The 19,458-nt window shown below is 48.7% G+C and overlaps 8 protein-coding genes across 8 annotated transcripts; 3 read left to right on the top strand and 5 right to left on the bottom strand.

Annotated features, from left to right (window-relative positions):
- Positions 1 to 1,677: 1,677 nt before the first annotated feature.
- Positions 1,678 to 3,073, bottom strand: LTR64_002670 (uncharacterized protein; the record flags this gene model as incomplete). The annotated part of the gene is made up of 2 exons (XM_064897038.1): positions 1,678 to 2,099; positions 2,149 to 3,073. The coding sequence occupies 2 exons, from the start codon at positions 3,071 to 3,073 to the stop codon at positions 1,678 to 1,680; spliced, it is 1,347 nt and encodes a 448-aa protein (XP_064755988.1).
- A 631-nt stretch (positions 3,074 to 3,704) lies between these two features.
- On the top strand, positions 3,705 to 5,774 carry LTR64_002669 (uncharacterized protein; the record flags this gene model as incomplete). The annotated part of the gene is made up of 4 exons (XM_064897037.1): positions 3,705 to 3,860; positions 3,917 to 5,254; positions 5,302 to 5,516; positions 5,573 to 5,774. 4 exons carry the CDS (start codon positions 3,705 to 3,707, stop codon positions 5,772 to 5,774), a joined length of 1,911 nt encoding a protein of 636 aa, XP_064755987.1.
- A 1,518-nt stretch (positions 5,775 to 7,292) lies between these two features.
- PRO3 (delta 1-pyrroline-5-carboxylate reductase) lies at positions 7,293 to 7,872 on the bottom strand (the record flags this gene model as incomplete). The annotated part of the gene is given in 2 exon segments (XM_064897036.1): positions 7,293 to 7,340; positions 7,360 to 7,872. The coding sequence occupies 2 exon segments, from the start codon at positions 7,870 to 7,872 to the stop codon at positions 7,293 to 7,295; spliced, it is 561 nt and encodes a 186-aa protein (XP_064755986.1).
- A 385-nt stretch (positions 7,873 to 8,257) lies between these two features.
- On the top strand, positions 8,258 to 9,082 carry LTR64_002667 (uncharacterized protein; the record flags this gene model as incomplete). The annotated part of the gene is made up of 1 exon (XM_064897035.1): positions 8,258 to 9,082. The coding sequence occupies one exon, from the start codon at positions 8,258 to 8,260 to the stop codon at positions 9,080 to 9,082; it is 825 nt and encodes a 274-aa protein (XP_064755985.1).
- Positions 9,083 to 9,156: 74 nt separating this feature from the next.
- Positions 9,157 to 10,668, bottom strand: HAT1 (histone acetyltransferase 1; the record flags this gene model as incomplete). The annotated part of the gene is made up of 2 exons (XM_064897034.1): positions 9,157 to 10,601; positions 10,647 to 10,668. 2 exons carry the CDS (start codon positions 10,666 to 10,668, stop codon positions 9,157 to 9,159), a joined length of 1,467 nt encoding a protein of 488 aa, XP_064755984.1.
- A 2,453-nt stretch (positions 10,669 to 13,121) lies between these two features.
- Positions 13,122 to 15,208, bottom strand: HEM14 (oxygen-dependent protoporphyrinogen oxidase; the record flags this gene model as incomplete). The annotated part of the gene is made up of 2 exons (XM_064897033.1): positions 13,122 to 14,744; positions 14,798 to 15,208. 2 exons carry the CDS (start codon positions 15,206 to 15,208, stop codon positions 13,122 to 13,124), a joined length of 2,034 nt encoding a protein of 677 aa, XP_064755983.1.
- A 436-nt stretch (positions 15,209 to 15,644) lies between these two features.
- On the bottom strand, positions 15,645 to 16,372 carry LTR64_002664 (uncharacterized protein; the record flags this gene model as incomplete). Its single annotated transcript, XM_064897032.1, has 2 exons — positions 15,645 to 16,087; positions 16,141 to 16,372. The coding sequence occupies 2 exons, from the start codon at positions 16,370 to 16,372 to the stop codon at positions 15,645 to 15,647; spliced, it is 675 nt and encodes a 224-aa protein (XP_064755982.1).
- Positions 16,373 to 18,140: 1,768 nt separating this feature from the next.
- Positions 18,141 to 19,431, top strand: LTR64_002663 (uncharacterized protein; the record flags this gene model as incomplete). Its single annotated transcript, XM_064897031.1, has 2 exons — positions 18,141 to 18,175; positions 18,348 to 19,431. 2 exons carry the CDS (start codon positions 18,141 to 18,143, stop codon positions 19,429 to 19,431), a joined length of 1,119 nt encoding a protein of 372 aa, XP_064755981.1.
- Positions 19,432 to 19,458: the final 27 nt, after the last annotated feature.

The raw sequence follows: 19,458 nt of genomic DNA, 5'->3' as shown, positions 1-19,458 counted from the left end.
TTGCTGGAAGATACATGCGACTGTCATGGATGGTGGCGCGATGACTACTCTCACACTATCCCAGGCAGTGTACCAATTCAACGCGGTGGAAGAGCAAGCTCGAGATCTGCTGGAATCAACGAAACAGGTTTTTGAAAATGTGCAAACTGCTCGTGGGTTGCGCAAACAGAAATCGCAGCAACTGAACGGAACAGAAAAGACTTGGATTGATGGCGTCCTTACAAACATGGACAAAACGCTCGACAATGTCAGGACTCTGATTGAACCTGCTCGAGTTGACATGCAAACAAATTTTGGAAACGTTGGCTTCGTAAATCGAAGTCTTTTCGTGCTTCGCGACTCACCCAAGGTTCAGACAAATCTGGCACGGTTGACTATCGCAAGTGGTAGCCTGGACAATGTGCTTGGAATTCTATTCTCCAGGCAAGTACAACCGCAACTGCCTATCACTCCGCAAACATTGTCACCGCAGAATTCTGTGCACTCTGCACCTCCGCAATGGCAACCACGAATGGAAAGGATTCACTCACAAGACGCTCTTTCGACCATTAGCAGATTCTCGGACCCTCCTTCATATCCAAGCCCAGCTCCATCTCAGCCACCTGCGAGTCCTCGACCTTTTTCTGGCGCACCGCTCGTCTTGCAAGAAAGTCCTCAGAGACTCTCTTCTACTGCATCCGTACCACGACCCTATAGTAGAACTATCTCCGAAAACGTGATCGAACTTGCAGATACTTCATCACAAATATCACATGACAGGCGCCAATCCTCCACCACAAGCTCGAATGGACAAATACCACAGTCTTTGTCACATCCAGGCCTTGGAATCAGGACCTACGAGCCACCAGCGACAACACTAGACGCAGAGAAGATACCCGTTGTACAAGTCAGCGAGCAACGACCCAGACCCACAGCAGCGACCGAACGTGCGATCTCCCAACAATATCAACAATTTCGACATAACCGACACGAGCCTTTACATTCAATAAGTTCCCATACTACTCACGCACCTCGAGATAGAGACGAGTATGCGCCAGAACCACTATTCACTCAACGTCCACCAGTTCGACACAGTCAGCAGGTAATACCTCCACAACAACAACAACAACAACAAGGGTTCTATTCACCTAACCACCACCACGTGCAGGGACATGATCGACAAGGTCCTCCCGATTTCGTCCTTCCTCGAAAGCCATTAACGCGAGAGAGCCAACAGTATCCGCCTGAACCTGTCTACCCACAGAGTCCGCCTGTCAGAGCAAGTCAACAGTATCCGCCAGAAGTGGTGGTGCAACCTCGAAATGAGAACTATATGCACGTACCGGAAGTTCCGCAACATTTGAGGTCGAGGATATCTGTTAGTAGTATGAGCACGTTGTCACCTACTGAAACACAGAGGGTGGACAAGCATGTTACTGGGAGTAGTATGTCCCAGATGTCCTTTTCGTCGAAAGCTAGTGGTGGTGGTGGTCGACGAAGGGCTTGGTTGGCATATCAGGCGACGCGATGATGATGAAGAAAGGAGAACGTACTAATGGGCTTAGTATAATTCATAAGCATTGGTACTGCCTCTTTTACGGTTCTGCAATTTTGCATATAGGTAACGCACACGAAGTTTCCAAGCTCGTGGCTTTTGGGTATCACGCCGAACATCATTCAGAAGCTCGGACCGTCCTACTATAGGTCCGCCATGCCCTGTGGCACGATCACTGCAGCAGGATTGACCTGCCTCGAATTGTCATCTCTCATCTTGAGCAATGCCGGCGTGACAACCAGTCTACCAACACTCCTCCTTCCTCCTTGTCTGCTCGCGTCCTCCGAGCCCCATGCATACGCAAACTCGGCCGGCTGACTGAAGATCGTAAGTCCGACCTGTGCAGCACTACGCATGATCGCTTCCAGATTTTGAGCCACGGCTGCGGCTGATTGGCCAGGGTGAAGCCACGGTGCAAAGGCGGATGAAAACTGGTGTGCTGCAGCTCGAATTGCCAAATCCTCGCCTGTTTCGAGCTGTGATGTTGACGTGTTCGTTGGTGCATTTGCTTCTGGTCTGAGATAGGCTGTAAGTACCCGCCATTGCGCGAAAGCCTCAGCTGAACCTGTACACTGTCAGTCGGATGCTAGCATAGCTGGGTCAAAGAAACACACCTGGCTTGTTAGTGTGAGATGCGGCTCTGCGTCTTCCTTGTGCCAAGCTGGTACATTCGACTGGCAAGAAAGACGACTGCTTCATATCAGAAACTGAGATATTTGACACGATATGTTGAGCGAGAGCACGCTTAATGACAGAGGTCGGCTTGTTAGTTTGTCGAATCAAGGTCAAAATTGGAGCTGGCAGATCCTGATTATCGAATTCTTCGATTTCTTCAAGAATATCCGGACTCAGACTGGATTCGGCTGGGTACACATCAGCGTACAAGTTCTCGACATGGAGCTCAATTTGGTGGAACAATGTCCGCACATTCATGCGCAGAGTGTCGTCTGCCACTGGCTGTGGCAGATTGCTCATCCAGCTTGGAAGTTTTGCGCCTACCCCAACTGCACCTATCTCTCTAGTGCGGACCTGAGTGTAGTCCTTCTCTGCTGCGCCTCCCATGGGTAAGAGACGGGTACTGTTGCTGCGACGAGCATTGTGGTTGCGCTTCCTCATGAAGAACCATGTTATCAGTGCGGCAAGCAGTGCAGCTCCAATGGCAGCTCCAACTGCGGCTCCTGCAACAGTTGCTGTAGAAATCTCACTCTTTGAGGGTGCCGAATTTGCGCCGTCACTGAGAGCGGCCTGAGACGAAGTACTTGAGGCAATGGCTGCCGTGCCGGTTACTGCTGTGGTGGCAGGACTAGTCGTTGCTGAACTATATGCCGTGCTGGTTACTGCTGTGGTGGAAGGACTAGTCGTTGCTGAACTATATGTCGCGTCTGAACTGCTTGTAGCAGTGGTCTCTGCTGACGACGTTTCGTAAGTACTAGTTTCGGTAACATTGGAAGATGAGTTGTTGGCTTCTGATGAGGCCACATTTGTGGGAGCTGGAGCTGGAGTCCCTTGATTGCCGTTAGGAAATTGACGTCTCTCCATATCTCTACCGATCATGTAAACGTTTTGATGTGGTGAATCGAGCACTTTTGAATACGTTGGTAGGGACTAAACGTCCAGAGTCTTCGTTGTTAGTGAACAGTAGAAGATTGTACCTGTCAGCTAGAAGCAGACCTCAGTCCAAGAGCATAAGCGCAAGCAGATCATTCTCGATCAGAGACCGTAAGACCACCCTCATGCATGCTTCTGCACGGTCAGCCTTAAGGTCCACTTCCTGTACTAGTACTTATGGACCCCTTTAGCGAACGTGCATGAGCCCCCAATTCTCCTAGTGAAACTTTATGCACGTTCGACCTATCTAGCGAGCTTAGCTCCTTCAGCCCACCACGTCGTGACAGGGTGTATTTTCTGTACCGAGATTATTGGTTCCTGCAATCATCAGACGACCTTGAGATGAGCCTCGCCTCGTTCAGCGCTCATTGTCCGTAAAAGGGAATGGCTTGTGTGACACGGGATGGGTCTCGACACATTCGGACGGAGGGTGAGGCTGAACAAGAGCTCGCTGTTGGTGTCGGTGTCGCTCCCTTTCAGCCGCTCAACGCACTGACACGTCGCTGTCGCTTGATCGGATTTGACGACGTTCGCTCAGCATGCTATTGAACATCTCAACAGAATGTTTGATCGAAAGCAGCCAAAGGTCATTTACATGCCGCATGGAGACGCGCCTGCTTCACCAGCCACAACGATGTATCGAACACCGTCGTCGGCGCATCCTTCGGGCAGCAACTTCCAGCCAGAGATCATTGTCGGAATTGATTTTGGTATGACAGTATGTAGCAAACCAAGACATTAGCCGTGTCAGACTATCTAACGAGACATGTTCAGTGTACCGGCGTTGCATATTCCATGGCACCGGACTGGTCACGTCCAACAACCATTCAACATTGGCCAGGACGACTCGGCCACGAGAACCGAAACAAGGTCGCCACCACCATAGCTTATGATAGCAGAACTAGCAAACCCGCGTCGTGGGGCTTCTTGGTGGATGAAGACGATCCTAACCTGGATATTCAACAGTATTTTAAGCTCTACCTCGATCCAGCACATGACGATGAATTTCGTAATGCACCAAATCTGGACGATGCACGAAGATGGTATGTTGACTACCTACGGTGCATTTACCATGCTGTATGTCAACATTTCGATGCAAGCTATCCCAGGTGGAGAGGTAAGCCCATTGAGTTCCTTTTCAGCGTACCGACGACATGGAGGAATCCTGGTATGATTGGAGAACTCGAAAGTTTGATACGCCATGCTGGGTTTGGCGAGCGACCAGAGCAGAAAGTGGTCATCTCTCTCACAGAAGCCGAAGCAGCTGCCGTATATGCCAGTAAACAACACTATCAATCAGGAGAAGTCTTCCTTGTTTGTGATGCTGGTGGAGGCACGACTGATGTCAACGTCTTGAAAGTGGCCAGTGACACCATGCTTACACCACTGAGCTTTGTGGAAGGGTCAGCAATCGGCTCAAGTCTGATAGACTACAAAATGGAGGAGAGGATTCTTGAGAGATTGGAAAGCATTAAACACCATCTTCTTGATGAACCAGTCAGGATTGCTGAGCAGATGATCAGTAGTGGCGGCAGGTTCGAGACATTCAAGTGCTCTTTCGGTACGGAAGCATTGCAAGTCCTGGACCTTCTCATCCCTGTGCCTGGTCTTCCACAAGGTAAAGACTTTCCTCAAGCTGGTATCTTAGATGGTAAGATGGTCATTACGAAGCAAGAGCTGCAGAAAATCTTCGATGAACAGGTCGAGAGAATATGCGACCTGATTGACGGAGAGCTTCGCAAGCTGCAGGTTGAGCATGCCAAGGAGCAAGTATCATATATCGTCCTGTCTGGTGGTCTGGGAAGCTCGCCTTATGTGAGACAGTGGATTTGCAAGCGATATGAATCTGGAACATTCTCAAATGCTCGAAATTTGAGGGTACTGACTGCACTGGAACCACAACTGGCTGTGACGCATGGATTGGTCATTGATCGGGCACAAGAGCTGAAGAGTGGTGCTGGAATCTTTCTTGAGCGTTGTTGCCGTAACAGTTATGGGGTCGTGGTTCGTGCTCCTTACGATCCGATAACACATATGGGCGAAGATGTAGTGATAGATCCTAGGGATGGTATGAAATGGGCTGAGAGACAAATCGACTGGATCATCAAGCAGGTACGTGCAACAACTTCATTGGAATTTCAATCTAATTGCTATCACAGGGACAAAGAATAGACGCAAGAGAAGGAATCAGGCAGCAATACCGGCTAAAGCTTGATCTTGGGAAGGAGCGACATACTTGGCGTACACAAATTGTCTGCTCGTCCTTACCACCGACGCAATTGCCGAAAAGCATGAAATGGGAAGGAACGAAGCCAGTTTGTGTTGTGGAGTCGATAATTAACGGAGCAGACCTAAAGCTCAAGAATAGGCATTGGTGAGTATATTGTTCATCTGAGCGACATCTACAAGAGAGTTAACACTTTGTGACAGGTACAACCTTGGCAAACAGTACATTCGAGCAGACTTTGCTCTGAAGATCTTGATTGGTCCAGCGGACTTGAAATTCCAGCTTTGGGGTAGAGACAAGCAGCTGAGCAAAAGTCATGACCAAATTGCAGTGCAGTGGAACCCATTGAATACACGAGAAAGTGTCGCCATGGATCAGAAAGTCGAGATGTATAAGAGTTATTGAATGCGTCATCAGAATCAGATCAGTCAAGCGCCAAGTCAGCCGCAAGCATTGCTCCTCGTGATAGATGTCATCAATCCAGCCAAGTTTGCCATAACCATACTGAGCATAGACTGCAGGACCAGAGTCAATACAATCGGCCTTGGCAGGGCCAAATACCATGGACTCGACCACAGAGTCTTGATCTGTCACATACACCAGGTATTCTTTTGCTACATTGTACAAGTGTACAGCTCTCATGCTGTAGCTAAGTTAGGCATGGTCTTTGAAGGCGCCACAGAGTTTGAGTCGTTTCTAACGGTACAGGACGAGCGTGGTACGAAGATAGGCTTCGTATCTCCAGGGCGAGTCGAGAATGTCAGAAAAGAACGTGTTGAGTTCGTTTGCAGAGACGAAGTTGCTGCAAGCGTACGCGAAGACCGTGGTACCTCCATTCCTGGTGAAGGCGGCTATAGCATCAGCTAGCACTCTCACTTGGCCGTCAAAGAGATCTTGCTCGTCGTCTTCCTCGTCGTCGCCCGAGTACTGAATGAGAGTAGGCTCTTCCACAAAAAGGGCCGAGAGAGGCTCGTGAGGATTTTGGACCAGATGTCTGATTGCATCCTTGAGAGTCGTCGCTCGAAGGAGAACGCAATTCTTCGAAAGTTCATCAATGAAGTCGTAGTAGATGTCCCGAGGTCAGAGTGATCTTCCAAGGACAAAAGAAGAACTCGCTTCATGTTGTTTTCTATTACTATTGGTCGTAACGTGGCGATTCAATCAGGTGAAGATTCCAGAAAGTTCGTTTGGACAATTCTTCTGATGTAATTTGTGGGTGCTTGCTTGCTCGTGGAAATTGTTTTTCTGTTTCGTAGCCGGTACAAAGCCAGCTACATTGCAGGTAGTATCACTAAAGAAAGTGCAATAACATGGGCCAGGCAAGCTACAATACTTCCGAGACCTGTGAGTGAAAGTGACCGCGCTTTCTTGAGGAAACTGTGTCACAGGCGGATGTTGTGCTCGATGTTGAGCGTCTGGGTGATAGAATAACCATGCCAGTTGACACTGATTGTCACCGATTTTGATTAGCCAAAGTGTAGGAACACTTGAATAGCGTACGACTGAACCAACCAGGATATCAACCACTACCAACAATCATTCCATTCACACCACTGACACCCTTACCAAGCTGACTAGCAACTACAGTGGCTCTCCTGACAGCTCTACCGATAATGCCACGCACACCTCCTTCCTCAAGCTCGATCAAGCCACCCATAGTACAGCCACCAGGAGTACACACTTTCTCCCTGACGAGAGCAGGATGTTCTCCATTCAGCACAAGGCCAGCAGTACCTGTAAGTGTCTGAGAAGCCATTAACTGTGCTTCAGCTCGAGGTAGACCCATTGCAACAGCTCCATCGGACAGGGCTTCGATCATGAGTGCCACGAAGGCAGGTCCAGATCCACACAGAGCAGTTGATACGTCCATTAGATGTGGTGGTAATTGTACAGTCCGACCGACTTGGTTGAACATCCATTCTGTCAAGGCTTGATAATGTTGTGGTAATGGAGGATTCGAGGTCGCAATGACTGTCATGGATTGTCTCACTAGAGCTGCTGTGTTAGGCATGACACGACAAATTGTACATGGTTTCTGTGGTTGACTAGACCCCTTGGACATGGCCTCGGCGTATGGTGTCCCATATAGTGCCTGGCTGATCTGGTCGACTGGAACACCCGCGCAGATTGAGATCAAGAGTTTTCCAGCTAGAGCTTCTTGCATGCCCTCCTCTCCAAGCACATTTGCAACCATATACGGCTTGCAGCCCAAAATGACCACGTCGGCCTGCTGTACACCTCGAAGGTTTTCCTTCTGAAATACTTCCACGTTTTCTGTGGCTGATGGGATTTCTGCTACAGCTTTCCGTATCCTCTCGGCGCTCTGTGACCGCTGCACACAGGCGACAAATCTCGTAGGTGTTTGGAAAAGATCATTGTTGCCGTTAGACCCTCCAGATTGGTGTGCGCTTTTCGAGATACTGTCAAGTATGCCGCTCAGGATTGCAAGTCCTAGATTTCCACAGCCTAGGACAGTCAAGGTTGTAGATTTGTTACCGTCCATTGTGTAGGGGGCAATCCCTAGGTGAAGTAGTCCAATGGTTACTCGTATTGTAATTTGCCAACTTGACAGTAATTGCATACTTTGGTCCCCCACGAAGGAATCCTTGAATTATGGTGGAGACACGTTCGGTCCGCACTCTTCAGGTACCCGAAACGCTCATTTCACATGCAACTTCGTCCTTAACGACCAATGTACATGCATATTCACAGCATTTTCAATTATATCTCGTCGACAGTGCGCCGACGATGCACTTTGGCCGTCAGAAACCGCTACCAAACCAGTTTCGCGATCTAACATAACGTGAAACACCTTCACCTGCTCCAACCACATAAACAAGCCCTACTGGAAATCCCAAAGATATATTCCTCACACATATCTCATCACCATGGCCGACCCATTCGAAGTCCGCCTACGCTTCACCAGCCTCCTCACCCACCTCTCAGCATCCACAACCTCCAGCATGAAAACCGCAACCTACGCCCTCAAACACCGCGACATGGACGAAGACCTGCACTCCTGCATCCTAGAATCCCTAGACTCAGGCTCCACATCCATGAACACACGCGCCAACATCATGTGGTTCCTCGAGCACTTCTGCGACATGGCCATGAAAGAAGGCAACGAAGGACACATCCCCTACGTTGACATGGTACGGCGGGATATCCTTAAAATCGTGACAGGGGTTGTGGGTGGAGACAGAAAAGGTGGGAATGGGATGGGTGCCAATATCAAGGTTGCTAGGAAGGTCGTTGATACGTTGAAGGTTAAGGGGGTGCTGGGAGAGGAACTCGTGCGGAACATTGAGGCGGATCTTAAGAAGAAGGAGTATGAGCGGAGTAAGGGTTTGACAGAGGAAGGTGGAAAGGACGAAGAAGAAGAGAAAGCTGCGAGTCAGGGTAAGGAGAGAGACCGGAAGCAAGAGCATAAAGACAAGTATGCTTCCTCGAGGCCGAAGGAGAGCAAGAGTAATGGCCACAAAGTTGATAAACGAGCCATTGAGCAGAGGATTGAAGAGGACCGAGAGCGGAATAAAAGGCTACGAGAAAGTGTATGGGCTGTCAATGGAGATGATGAGGAAGAGCTCAACAAACTCTGGGAAGAGACTAGTGATCTGAACGACGATGACTACGCGATTGCCAGGGAAGAAGCTGACGAAAGGGCTCAATTTGCTAGGTATCATAGAGCACTTTTGCTGGAAGCTGGTCGGTAACCATGCTCCTGTGGTGTGCTTAAAAAAATCACCTGATCTGTTCGGAAGCATTATAATATAGCCTGGATAGAAGCTTATGGTCGTGCCCTCTTCGGCATGCTCACTTCCAGCTCTCCTACTTCCTCTTCGTCATCATCCTCAACGACAGGCCGCTTCCTGGGTATTGAGGACTCGCCATTACCAGTCAATCCTTGAGCACTAGCTTGTCGTAGTGCAAAGAGCATTAGAAGGCCTTCATACTCATCTTCTTGGCCTCGCGCACTATCTTCGAGCCCGTTGTATTTCTCCTCCGTATCTGCTTGCCGTAATACGTCTTTGTTCTTTCTATAGATCCGCTGTTTGAGAAGTACCCGCCACCAGTAGTATATTCTGTCGTTCACATCTTTGTTGGTATGTTTTTGCAGCTTGAGCTTGGTAAGGCTTGCACCACCAGTGCTGCGATGAGAGAATGGAATCAGGGACAGAAGGTATAGTTCCGTTAAACGTGCAAATTGTCTTGGTGCGATTTTGTTCTTGGTCCGGATCGAGGTCAAGACTTCTAGGGGCAACAACACAGCTGTGGGTACTCTTTCAATCCGTTTACTGCCGGCCGGTTTCGAGGCGTCGATTGCGAGATGAGCAGCTCGAAATTGTGGTTCGAGGACCTTCCAGTCGCATGAGTCTCTAAGCTGGTCAAATTCCTCACTAGGGTCTTCGACTGTCAGCTCGTAGATCGTTTGATCAGCTATGACTTCGTTATAGATTGCTTGGTAGAGCTGCGAGCCATGGCCTGATTTCTGGTAAGGAGGGAGCAGGAGAAATTGTGATACACGTAGGCGAGAGTCAAGCTGCTTCGGAGAGATTGAAGGAAGATTCGGGAAATGCTCTATTATACTGCCTCGGGTAGCTTGTGTTCTTGAGACGGCATATCTCCAGAAACGATACGTTGTCGAGTAGCCCATGAAAGTATACGACGACACGGCTGCAGTGGAAGGTGTGGCTTTTTCATAGACGAAGTAGACTCGCCATCTGTCCAGGCTCCAATCGACCTCATCTAGGTTAAGCAAGGAACCAGCTTCAATGTAAAAAAGGACCAGGATCTGAACATTGTTGACCAACTGCTTGACTTTTGGATCGAGGAGGCTGCCAGCCCAAACTTCAAAGTCTTGACCTTTCTTGGAGTATTTGTGTACAAGTTCACCAGGTGGTGTCCATTGGACTCTCTCATTCTGTAATCTCTCGTCATAGTCTTGCTGGAATGCGGACGCGGGGAGGAACTCTTTCAATGTTCTGTTCAAGTCGAGGGCTTGTGTGGATTTTACACCAGGGAACTTCTTCTTGTATGAGATATCGACGTGAGGAGAGCCATCGTGGGCTGCAAGCTGTATTCCAATCTCGAGCTCCTTATACCCAAAGATCTGCTCCGCTTCGCCAAAGATGGGATATGTGAATGTTGGCGAGAATTCAGCCACTGTTTCGATGCCATCTGATCCGGGTCTGACCATGGAAAGCACGACGGCATCATTGGCAGAGACCGACCCTGTACAGTGTCAGCCATTTTCGAGTCGGATTAGACGTGCCATACATTCTTCTTCGGTTGATGCCATTTTGTTATTCAATAATCCCGTAACGAAAGACTTCCCCTGTATGGGAAATAGACACTGCACACAATCAATGTTCAACACATTCTGCGACAGTACAACACTGAGGAAAATAATGTACTCTGGATAATGCGACTGCGATGGTGAGCACGCGTGCTGGACACGAAACGCGTCACGGGCGTCTTAATTACACTGAAGTGTCCGCCTAAGAAAGTCAAGCTCGGTCGCTAAACCTGCCTGGCAACTCCACATTTTCTGTCGTCTTCAACTTTGTTTGAGCTGTCATTCAGTTTAACCATCTTCCGGCCACTACCTGTTCTCCTTTTTGCTAGCTGCGATGAACAAGCCAGCTTACAGTAACAGAACAGTATGCTGCCACACAGTGTTGCTGCTGCATCTGTATGTCACAGAGATCACAATGAGCTACGTACTCTTCGATCGCAACATGACCATGGTAGAAAGTGGATGAGCTCTGTTGAAAGCTCCTTCTCACACTATCACTGATCATCCACGTAGACCAAATTTGTACCACTGACTTAATTGACATTCTGTACCGGCTGTCGACAGCGTTTTTGCTGTGGAATTTGCCTGGCCTAGTCTGCAACCCTGGGACTGTTCCACATGAAACGTGCTTGTGAGTAGAGGTGCTCCCTCCATATTGCCAAGAAGGCAGCCAGGACCGGAGAAGAACGCAGCATTATCACGTGCGGGATTGTCGAGTTGTATTGTCCCGTGTGGAGGAGTCCTCACCCATGTTGCAAGATGTGCTCTCACTGACCACGTGACGTGGTTTTATAGATGAAGGACGAGATTAGCTGAGAAACAGGATTCGGTAATATGTGCACCGTGGATGTGTGGCTAAAGTCAAGAGGTTCGTCGACTATTCTACATCTGGCTGGGTGGTTGCGATGTCTCGATTTCAGCCTTCAACGTTTTCACGGCTTGCCTCAAGCGTCATTCAGAAATACGATTCGACGATATCACTAAGTACTATAGCTATATTAAACTGCTAGTCTACTTCCCCAAATTATTTAGACTATCTATAGAGATATTAAGTCGAACATACACTTATATCATACATTACGTGTAACGAGTACAGGCACGAGTGATCACTTCCAAGGACAAGCAAGCTGCTATCGACCTTTACGGTCGTCACACTCGATCATCTCGATACGATCACGCTACGTGTGTCAGCACACGCCGACTGCTACAATCAGCAGGCTGTGGGCGACGACATTGTTCTCTCAATAAGCCTTTGAGCGATATTTTTGCGGAATGATGAAGACTTCTAGCGATTCAGCTCCGAATGACAGACGGAATGGACACACGCAGAAACAAGGGTGGAGATCGCCGTTCAATAGACAAGCATCGAAATTGCGTTTGCTGACGAGGCCGTCGAAGCAGGTCGGATTACGATGTGCATGGCGAACACATTCTATACTGTTGTTCGGCTACAGTTTGGATAATAAATAACTATTGAAGAGCTAGGCGGGTGCACGACAAAGATGGATCAGTCGCTTTGGTACTCTACGCATTATACGTGCTTCTAGCTGCCTCAATTCGCCTGTTCGTTCTACGGATATCATTGTTTTATAAGAGGACGATCAGGTGCAAGTCGACACGCATGTAGCTTACGTAGTGAAATAGTTCAAATCGTATAGCGAGCTTTACTTACGTGTCATGCGAGTCGATGCAACCATCTTCTTTATCTGTTTTTATACCGTAAGGCACGGCCCATCAAACCTCTCGAACATACCAGTCCCGGTAAATCCTGCTGGATACACAGTCAATATATACCTAATACGCTTCTAACACGATATTAATATGCATTCAGTGCCGTGTTGACACATGCTTGACACGTGGTCGACACGTAGTCGACATAGTGCTAATGATACCTTTGGCTCTATGTTGACACGAGACTGACTCGAGGACACAGATGACGGGATGAATCGAACCCGTTAGCACGTAGAATGACGCTGTCCAGGCAGCTAGACGATACATAACGTGGAGCATACGCATGCTTGTTTTCTGGTGTAGAGTCGAGGCAAATAACAGGATCCGCGCGCCCCTGCACAAGCGTGATGATACGTATGTACGTACGTAGTACGTAGTTCTGTTCGAGTACAGTTGAGCCATTTCTTACCTGATCTGGAGGACCGCATACGTATTAGGTCGAGTTGTAATGCTGTCATTCGAAGTAATAAAACAGGTTAGGTGCGAGGCTGAGGAACGATGGGTTAGAATACGTATGTTAATTTTCGGGTCTGTGTAAGATAGTACCGCCTCGAGTCATACGTAACGGGCTGTATGTTTAAATGTCTGCGACCTCAAGCTGGTATTTACGTAGTAAGGCTTTGCCGACCTCTTCCAGCGCCTTTGATCGTAGAGGCACAACCTGTAGTTCCAAGACCAACAGTCTCTTATCACCGCTCAAGAAGACGTGACAAATGCTCATTTTGTCACCTCACCTGCAAAGGATCCAGAACCTGGACATTCGTCCTGCGATCCACGAGCACCCACTTTTCTTCACCCACATAGTCCTCCAACCCAGTCTGGTCGTCCCATGCCTCTCTGATCCGTCGACTTGTTTCCCTTGCGCTCTTGACACAATCGTTCACACCGACACCACCCTGCCACCAGGGTCCCAGTACCTTAATCCTTCCTTCATAATCTTTGACTAGATTCTGGTGGATTCGCGCCATAGCATCCCGATAGCCGACTTGATACTGCGGAATTGCCTCTCGTTGCAGCCGTGCTTTGGCCAACATGGGCTCTTCGGTAACTTTGAGGTGACGCTGGATGACTGACTTTGCCATTTCGATGGCAGTCTGTTCGTCTGGCAGATCCTCTTCTTTCCAGCCGCTCCACCAATGGCCACCAATCATGACGGCAAGTTTTGTGCCGCTCGCAGTATCTTGTCCAACTTGAATGCGCTGCTTCGTGCCTTGTTCCATCAATCTGCGAAGTGAATCTGGATCGAGCTCGGGATCCTCCTCGCCTTCCTTCTGTTGCTTAGGCAGGTCGACAATTTCTACAAAAGCATCTTTTGGACCGCGAGGTCCTGTTGTTTCGGAAGCAAAGATGACCCCGAGAGCGCGTTCAGGGTTCTGCTCGACAGGGACTGATCGAGGTATGAGGTACCCAAACCCTCGAGGGATTGGAAGATTAGGGTTCTGGTAGTACAGGTTGACTACCATGACATTGACAGACTTAGGACAGCCATTTTCGAGACTACTGATGAGAGAAGTGCTAGGCACGGATTTTGTTGTATCGGCTTTTTCAGAAGGCTGCAAGAATTGAGCTAGGACAGCAGGAGACAGAGTGCAGATGGTGTAGTCAAACTCTTTCGAGCTTGATGGCTGGCTAGATGTCGAAACCGAAAACTTGCGGTTCGAGGAGTCGAATTCGAGCTTCTCAACTTTCGTGTTTGGCCTCAGAGTAACGTTTGTGTTGGATTTAAGGTAGTCCAGGAGGAAGTCGTTCAACTGACCAAGACCCCTGACGAAACTATAGATGCTTGTTTTGGACATCTGTCGTTGGAGGAAGGCAAAAGATTCCTTGTTGCCAGAGTCGTCCTTGATCATACGGTTCATCAGCCGAACAGTGTCGAACGAAAGCAAGCTCCGCGATTTAGTGATGAGCTCAAGTAACTCTATGTTGATCCCATGACCATCGGCAGTATCTCTCTTTTCAAGATACCAAAACCTAGGCATGAGTGTGCGAGCACTGAGGTTGTAGATATCTCCAGCGTAAATGCCATGGTACAAAGCCGACACCAGATTGTCCGCAACTAGGGCTCCGTATCTTCTGGAAATGAAAGAGCCCACCGACTCATCTCTTGTGTTGGAGGAACGTTCGGCCACCCACGTTTCGGCAAATAACTTTGAAAAGACACCAGAAAATATAGGCTCGGAAAGTAAGGTGTATAGATTCGAGAAGATGCCACGTTTAGGATTGGGCATGCAGACTAGATGGTCTGGGTAGTAGAGGTAACGGTTTGTGGCAGAAGGTTGGTCGTTTGGAATTCCACGGATAGCTTTTGCAGCATCTCCTACAGAATCCTCACCACTCAACCGGTTGAGCTGAAGCAATACATTAGCTGGGTTAGTCCAATTCGAAGGATGAACCTGCTTACTAGTTGTAAAGTTGCTCGACCAGAACCTCCCAGATCTGACCGTAGCGATCTTGGGCCCCATTCAAAGAGAACGGTACCATCGTCGACGTCGATATGCTCGGAGTCAACCCATCCACCCAGCTTCTCCTGCTGCTCAAAAATTGTGATTTTCGCAGAGGGAATGTCCTTGGTTAGATTGAAGGCTGTAGCAAGACCTGATATACCTCCACCCAATATTGCTATATTCCGTGCATGATGATTGGGGCTCGAATTCGGGGTGTAGGTACCCAGTGCCGAAGCCTGCCAAACATCATTCTGCTGTAGCGAAGACGAGGTAGAGAACGATCGGACAGGGTGACAAGGCCACAATTTGCGTGGCCGCACAAGCTTCAGTGAATTTTGAAGACTTCCATGTCGACATGCAAGGTGCATCTCCAACGAGGCACCAGCATGGGTATTGGTCTACGAGGTGAAGCCGTGTAAGGTCGTGCTGGCAGGGACAACGCAACGTAGCTCGGAAATTGGAAAGTTCAGATCAATGACGCACTCTCCACATAGTAATTATTGGTTGTCCGCTGCAAAATGCGGCCTTCGTTGCTGCTTTCTGTACGACTTGCACAACCATTTACTTCATACACTCCAAGTTCTGTGCATTCACGTCCCAGTAGACCCATTCTGTTGGGGATACGAATGATATCCACGTTTGAGGACACAAAAGACGAATGAATCAATAGAAATCGAAATTGAAATAGCATAAAGAAAGGGTATCTGTCTAAACCTACAACCATGTCCATATTCTTCACCCACGCTCATACGATCGTGCCGACCATGAACCTGCCTAATAAGTTCGCGGTCTTCTGATCGAACACTACTTCCTTCCGAACAATCTTTGCCACATGGGAGACTTCATGGGGCTTTCGTCCATGTCAAAGTGCGACCTAGGAACGTCAATTGTAGGCTTGGGCTTGGGGAGCCTCTTGTTCTTGTCGACTTCGCTGCCATTACGGGTATGCGTTGCCTGCTTCTGCTTCGGTTTGCTCTCATCAGACTCCTCGCTCGGTCGTGCAATTTCCCCATCTTGTGCTTTGAAGCCCTTCTCCACGTCACCGTGTCGTCCGTTGGAAGTCATATCTTTGTTCTTGTGCGTGAAGGTATGCCCTTGTTGGTTTAATTTAGGCGATAGAACGCCCTTTCCGAAAGTTGCTGTACGCGGCGTCATGGCTCGAACCACTCTGGTCGTGGTACGTCGGATGGTCTGTCTAACCTGCCACTGTCGCTTCTTCGCAAAATAGAATAGAATTGCTAGAGTCACTGCAGACTTAGTGAGCTTTTGTCCACGAGAGGACGAAGGCTGGCTGACTTACCTCCTCCGATGACAACAACGGCTACCACGACTGCTATTGCAATAATGGCGCCTTTACTCAAATTGGCTGAACTGTGTGAAGCGCCATCCGCACCATTTCCCGAGTCGCTCAGATTGCTGTTGTCGAACCCGTTTGCAGCACCACCATCACCAGACTGAGCACTGACTGTCAAGGCATACAACCACAATGCTAGCCAAAAGTGGGTGATACTACCACATCGTATGCGATGCATCTCTATGCAACTGTGCTATCACGACAGCTTTGATCGAGGGAATGAGGGTAGCAACGATGATTCTGTGAGCTCTCTGTAGGCCCTAACTTTCTCGTGCTGTTATGGCTCAGTAGTACGGTAGTTAATGTGTTTGTGTGGGACACGAAATAGGAAACTCAAGGGCCACAAAATATCACAAAAACTGAACAGTGTCACACTTTCGGGACTCACCTCACTTTACACAATGTGACTTGAGACAAGTACAGCGGTTCCAATTCACGTAGCTCGTCTTGCGCTTACAACATGAGCGGGAGCTAAGCTTAGGACGACAATGCATAGGCTGGGAATTACCACGAGTAGATGATTGGCCGTGGTGGTGGCCGTGACCTTTTTTGTGACATGTCCAAGACGAGCAAATGTCTATGCTGGGCACATTGTGAAACGACGTCTTTCTGTTGCCGCCGTAGGGATCAAAAGGAACTGACGAAGAGGAGACCTGAGAAGGGTCAAGATGCGTGGTTCTTGGCGTGATGGGCGCCTAAAGAGAGCGAATCAGAGGACAGAAGTGGCAGTGACCATCGCGACCATGTGTTGAGCAGCAGATCACCACCGGCTTTGTGGTCTCAGCATGATGGGCTCCAGGCGCCGCAAGCCGATCCTTCTTTGCTTAAAAAGGTGGCACGACCCCATGCCTTTCAGTCGTCTACTCATACAGACGAACGATTCAAGGCAGCAACCTGGGCGTGGTCGCGTTTGAATCAGAAATAATTTGACCAGAGAAAGTGTTAACCATGGCATAGATTACACTTGAGAGTACGAGTAGGACAAATGCATTGTGCTGCTTCCTGTCCGTCTCTTACAGTCTGTACTTCCCTCTTAGTAGTCATGTCTATATTTTCAAGTCAAAGATGCAATGCTTACTAACAACGCCGTGAGTTTAACTTGGTTGCCAATGCAGAGTATTTGTCTCGCAGGAATAGATGAGACACAATGTTGTGTAATGGTGAGGTGATATTCCAGCCACGTGAAAGGTTTTGTAGCAGACCCTGTTCTTTTTATTCTTTTAACCATGCAACAGCTAAAATCTCCGTTCTTGGCTCCATCCCCATCTCAGGCCATGTCGCTGTCAGCTCGATGGACTGAACAGCTTGGTGCAAATCATAGCAAACTCGAACAACCATCGACAGAGTCGGGAATGCTCGAAGTTGTCGACCCCAGAGTTGTCACTAAATTGGATTCTCTGGCAGCGACAGACTTATACCGACTCAACCGATACAATTGGAAAAAATGACAGCGAGAGGAGGTAACAGGTGCAAGAAGACGTTGCTTATGCAGTGGTCTATCTCGTCACAATTGGCCACCAGCCTTGACCATCGAAATTCGCAGAGTGGATTTATAAATTAATACGAGCAACCTCAACGGCAATCGAATCGCGGTGCAAGGGTCCAGCATCCGAGGCTTACAGGCACTAGTGAGACTTAGGGTCTCTTCTCCGCTAGCGCAGCAAGCTTTCTCACAATATTGGTCGTTTCTGACCACGAATCTTGCACAATACAACGACTATACATCGAGCCCAGTTTGCAAGCCTGGCTCTATCGCCAGTGCTGGAACATGTCCCTGGTCGAACCGACTAGTTCTCATCATAGTCGAAACTGCTCACAACGCTCACGATGCCGGCGTAACAGTCCATTAGGACGCCGCCATCGATCCCTTCGGCTGTACATTTTCTAGCCGAAGGTCTTCTAGATGTCGGAAACCCTCCAGCCTCAAACAGCTTCCGTCGGCACAAATGATTGGGTCATTCTTCTACCAGATACAGATCACGTTCGTTTCTTTAAATCTTGCGACTGGGCTGCTACACGACTGGGACCATACGACAATTGGAGTCTAGAACTTCGATTGTACACGCTGCAAGCCTTTGCCGATATACGGCCTGTCTGCATATACTGCTGATTTTTACAAACAATCTACATAGACGATGACTGACACGCCGCAGGGGAGTTCACCGTGTAGCCATCTACAAGGCGGCATTCGTCCTGCTGGCAGACAAAACACATCCAGGGCTGATGGGATCACGATTCGAAGATGTCTATCCCGAGATAGTCGGCGCTATTGACCCGGTTTTTACACAAGCCGAAGTTACGAGGATGGCATCACCAGTCATCGATCTTCCTCTGACTGTCGAACGAAATGACTTCTGGGAGGAGACCTTCTTCAACGGCAATTTTGTTCCCATCATGCTACTGGATGGTGGTGTGGGCGAGTTCGCCAATAATGTCCAGCAAGTGACAAAACAGATCCTAAGTGAAAGACGTACCCAAATGTTCAATCTCATGTCAGCTTCAAAGGACCAGTTCACAAGCACGAGTGTTCATGGACATATCACATCTTGCCTCAACACAAACAGGTTAGACGTCCCATTTGCTTGCCTATGGGAGGTCGACACCGAAAACGATGATGGCAACCATGAGCTCATCCGACTTGACGGGCTGGGTTTGGCTGCGACCACCGAGGTCAATCAACGTACGAAACTTCTCGACAACATAGGCTTTATGCCTCTGCTTGCTGCCGCTCGAAAGAAAATAACCACGATTGCATTTGACAAGAGCTTGGGGAGTATGGACTGGGAAAACGTGACTTGGGGAGGGCACGGTAAAGAGCCGCGGTTCCTTACCTGTATTCCCCTTTTGAGTGGTGACCGTTCTTACGGGTTCTTGCTTGTTGGAAACAATCAATTGCGACCACTCGACGATGGTCATCACCAATTCATGGCGGACCTTCAAAACTATGCGACTTCTGCTGTTGCTGCTACAGTTAGCGCCGACGAGGCCTTGCAAAGAAACCAAAAGTTACAGGATCAGTTGATTGAAACTGAGCGCCAGATCAGATACATGGCTCAACATTCCGATACCGGGATGGTACAGCTGGGGCTAGATGGTAATCTCATTTGGGCAAACGAGCACTACCGATTCATGGTGAATCACGAAGACGAATGTAAACCACGTCGAACATTCATCGACGAGGCACAACTTTTAGAAGAGGATCATATTTATGCTAGAGAGGTGTGGCAGCAAGTGTGACAGGGAGAAAAGGTTAAAACGGCGGAA

Source organism: Lithohypha guttulata (genome assembly GCF_036872675.1).
Source record: "Lithohypha guttulata strain CCFEE 5908 chromosome Unknown scaffold_2, whole genome shotgun sequence".
Classification (NCBI taxonomy): Eukaryota; Fungi; Ascomycota; class Eurotiomycetes; order Chaetothyriales; family Trichomeriaceae; genus Lithohypha; species Lithohypha guttulata.
Note: the sequence above shows the minus strand (reverse complement) of the source record. Positions and strands in the feature narration are given on the sequence as shown.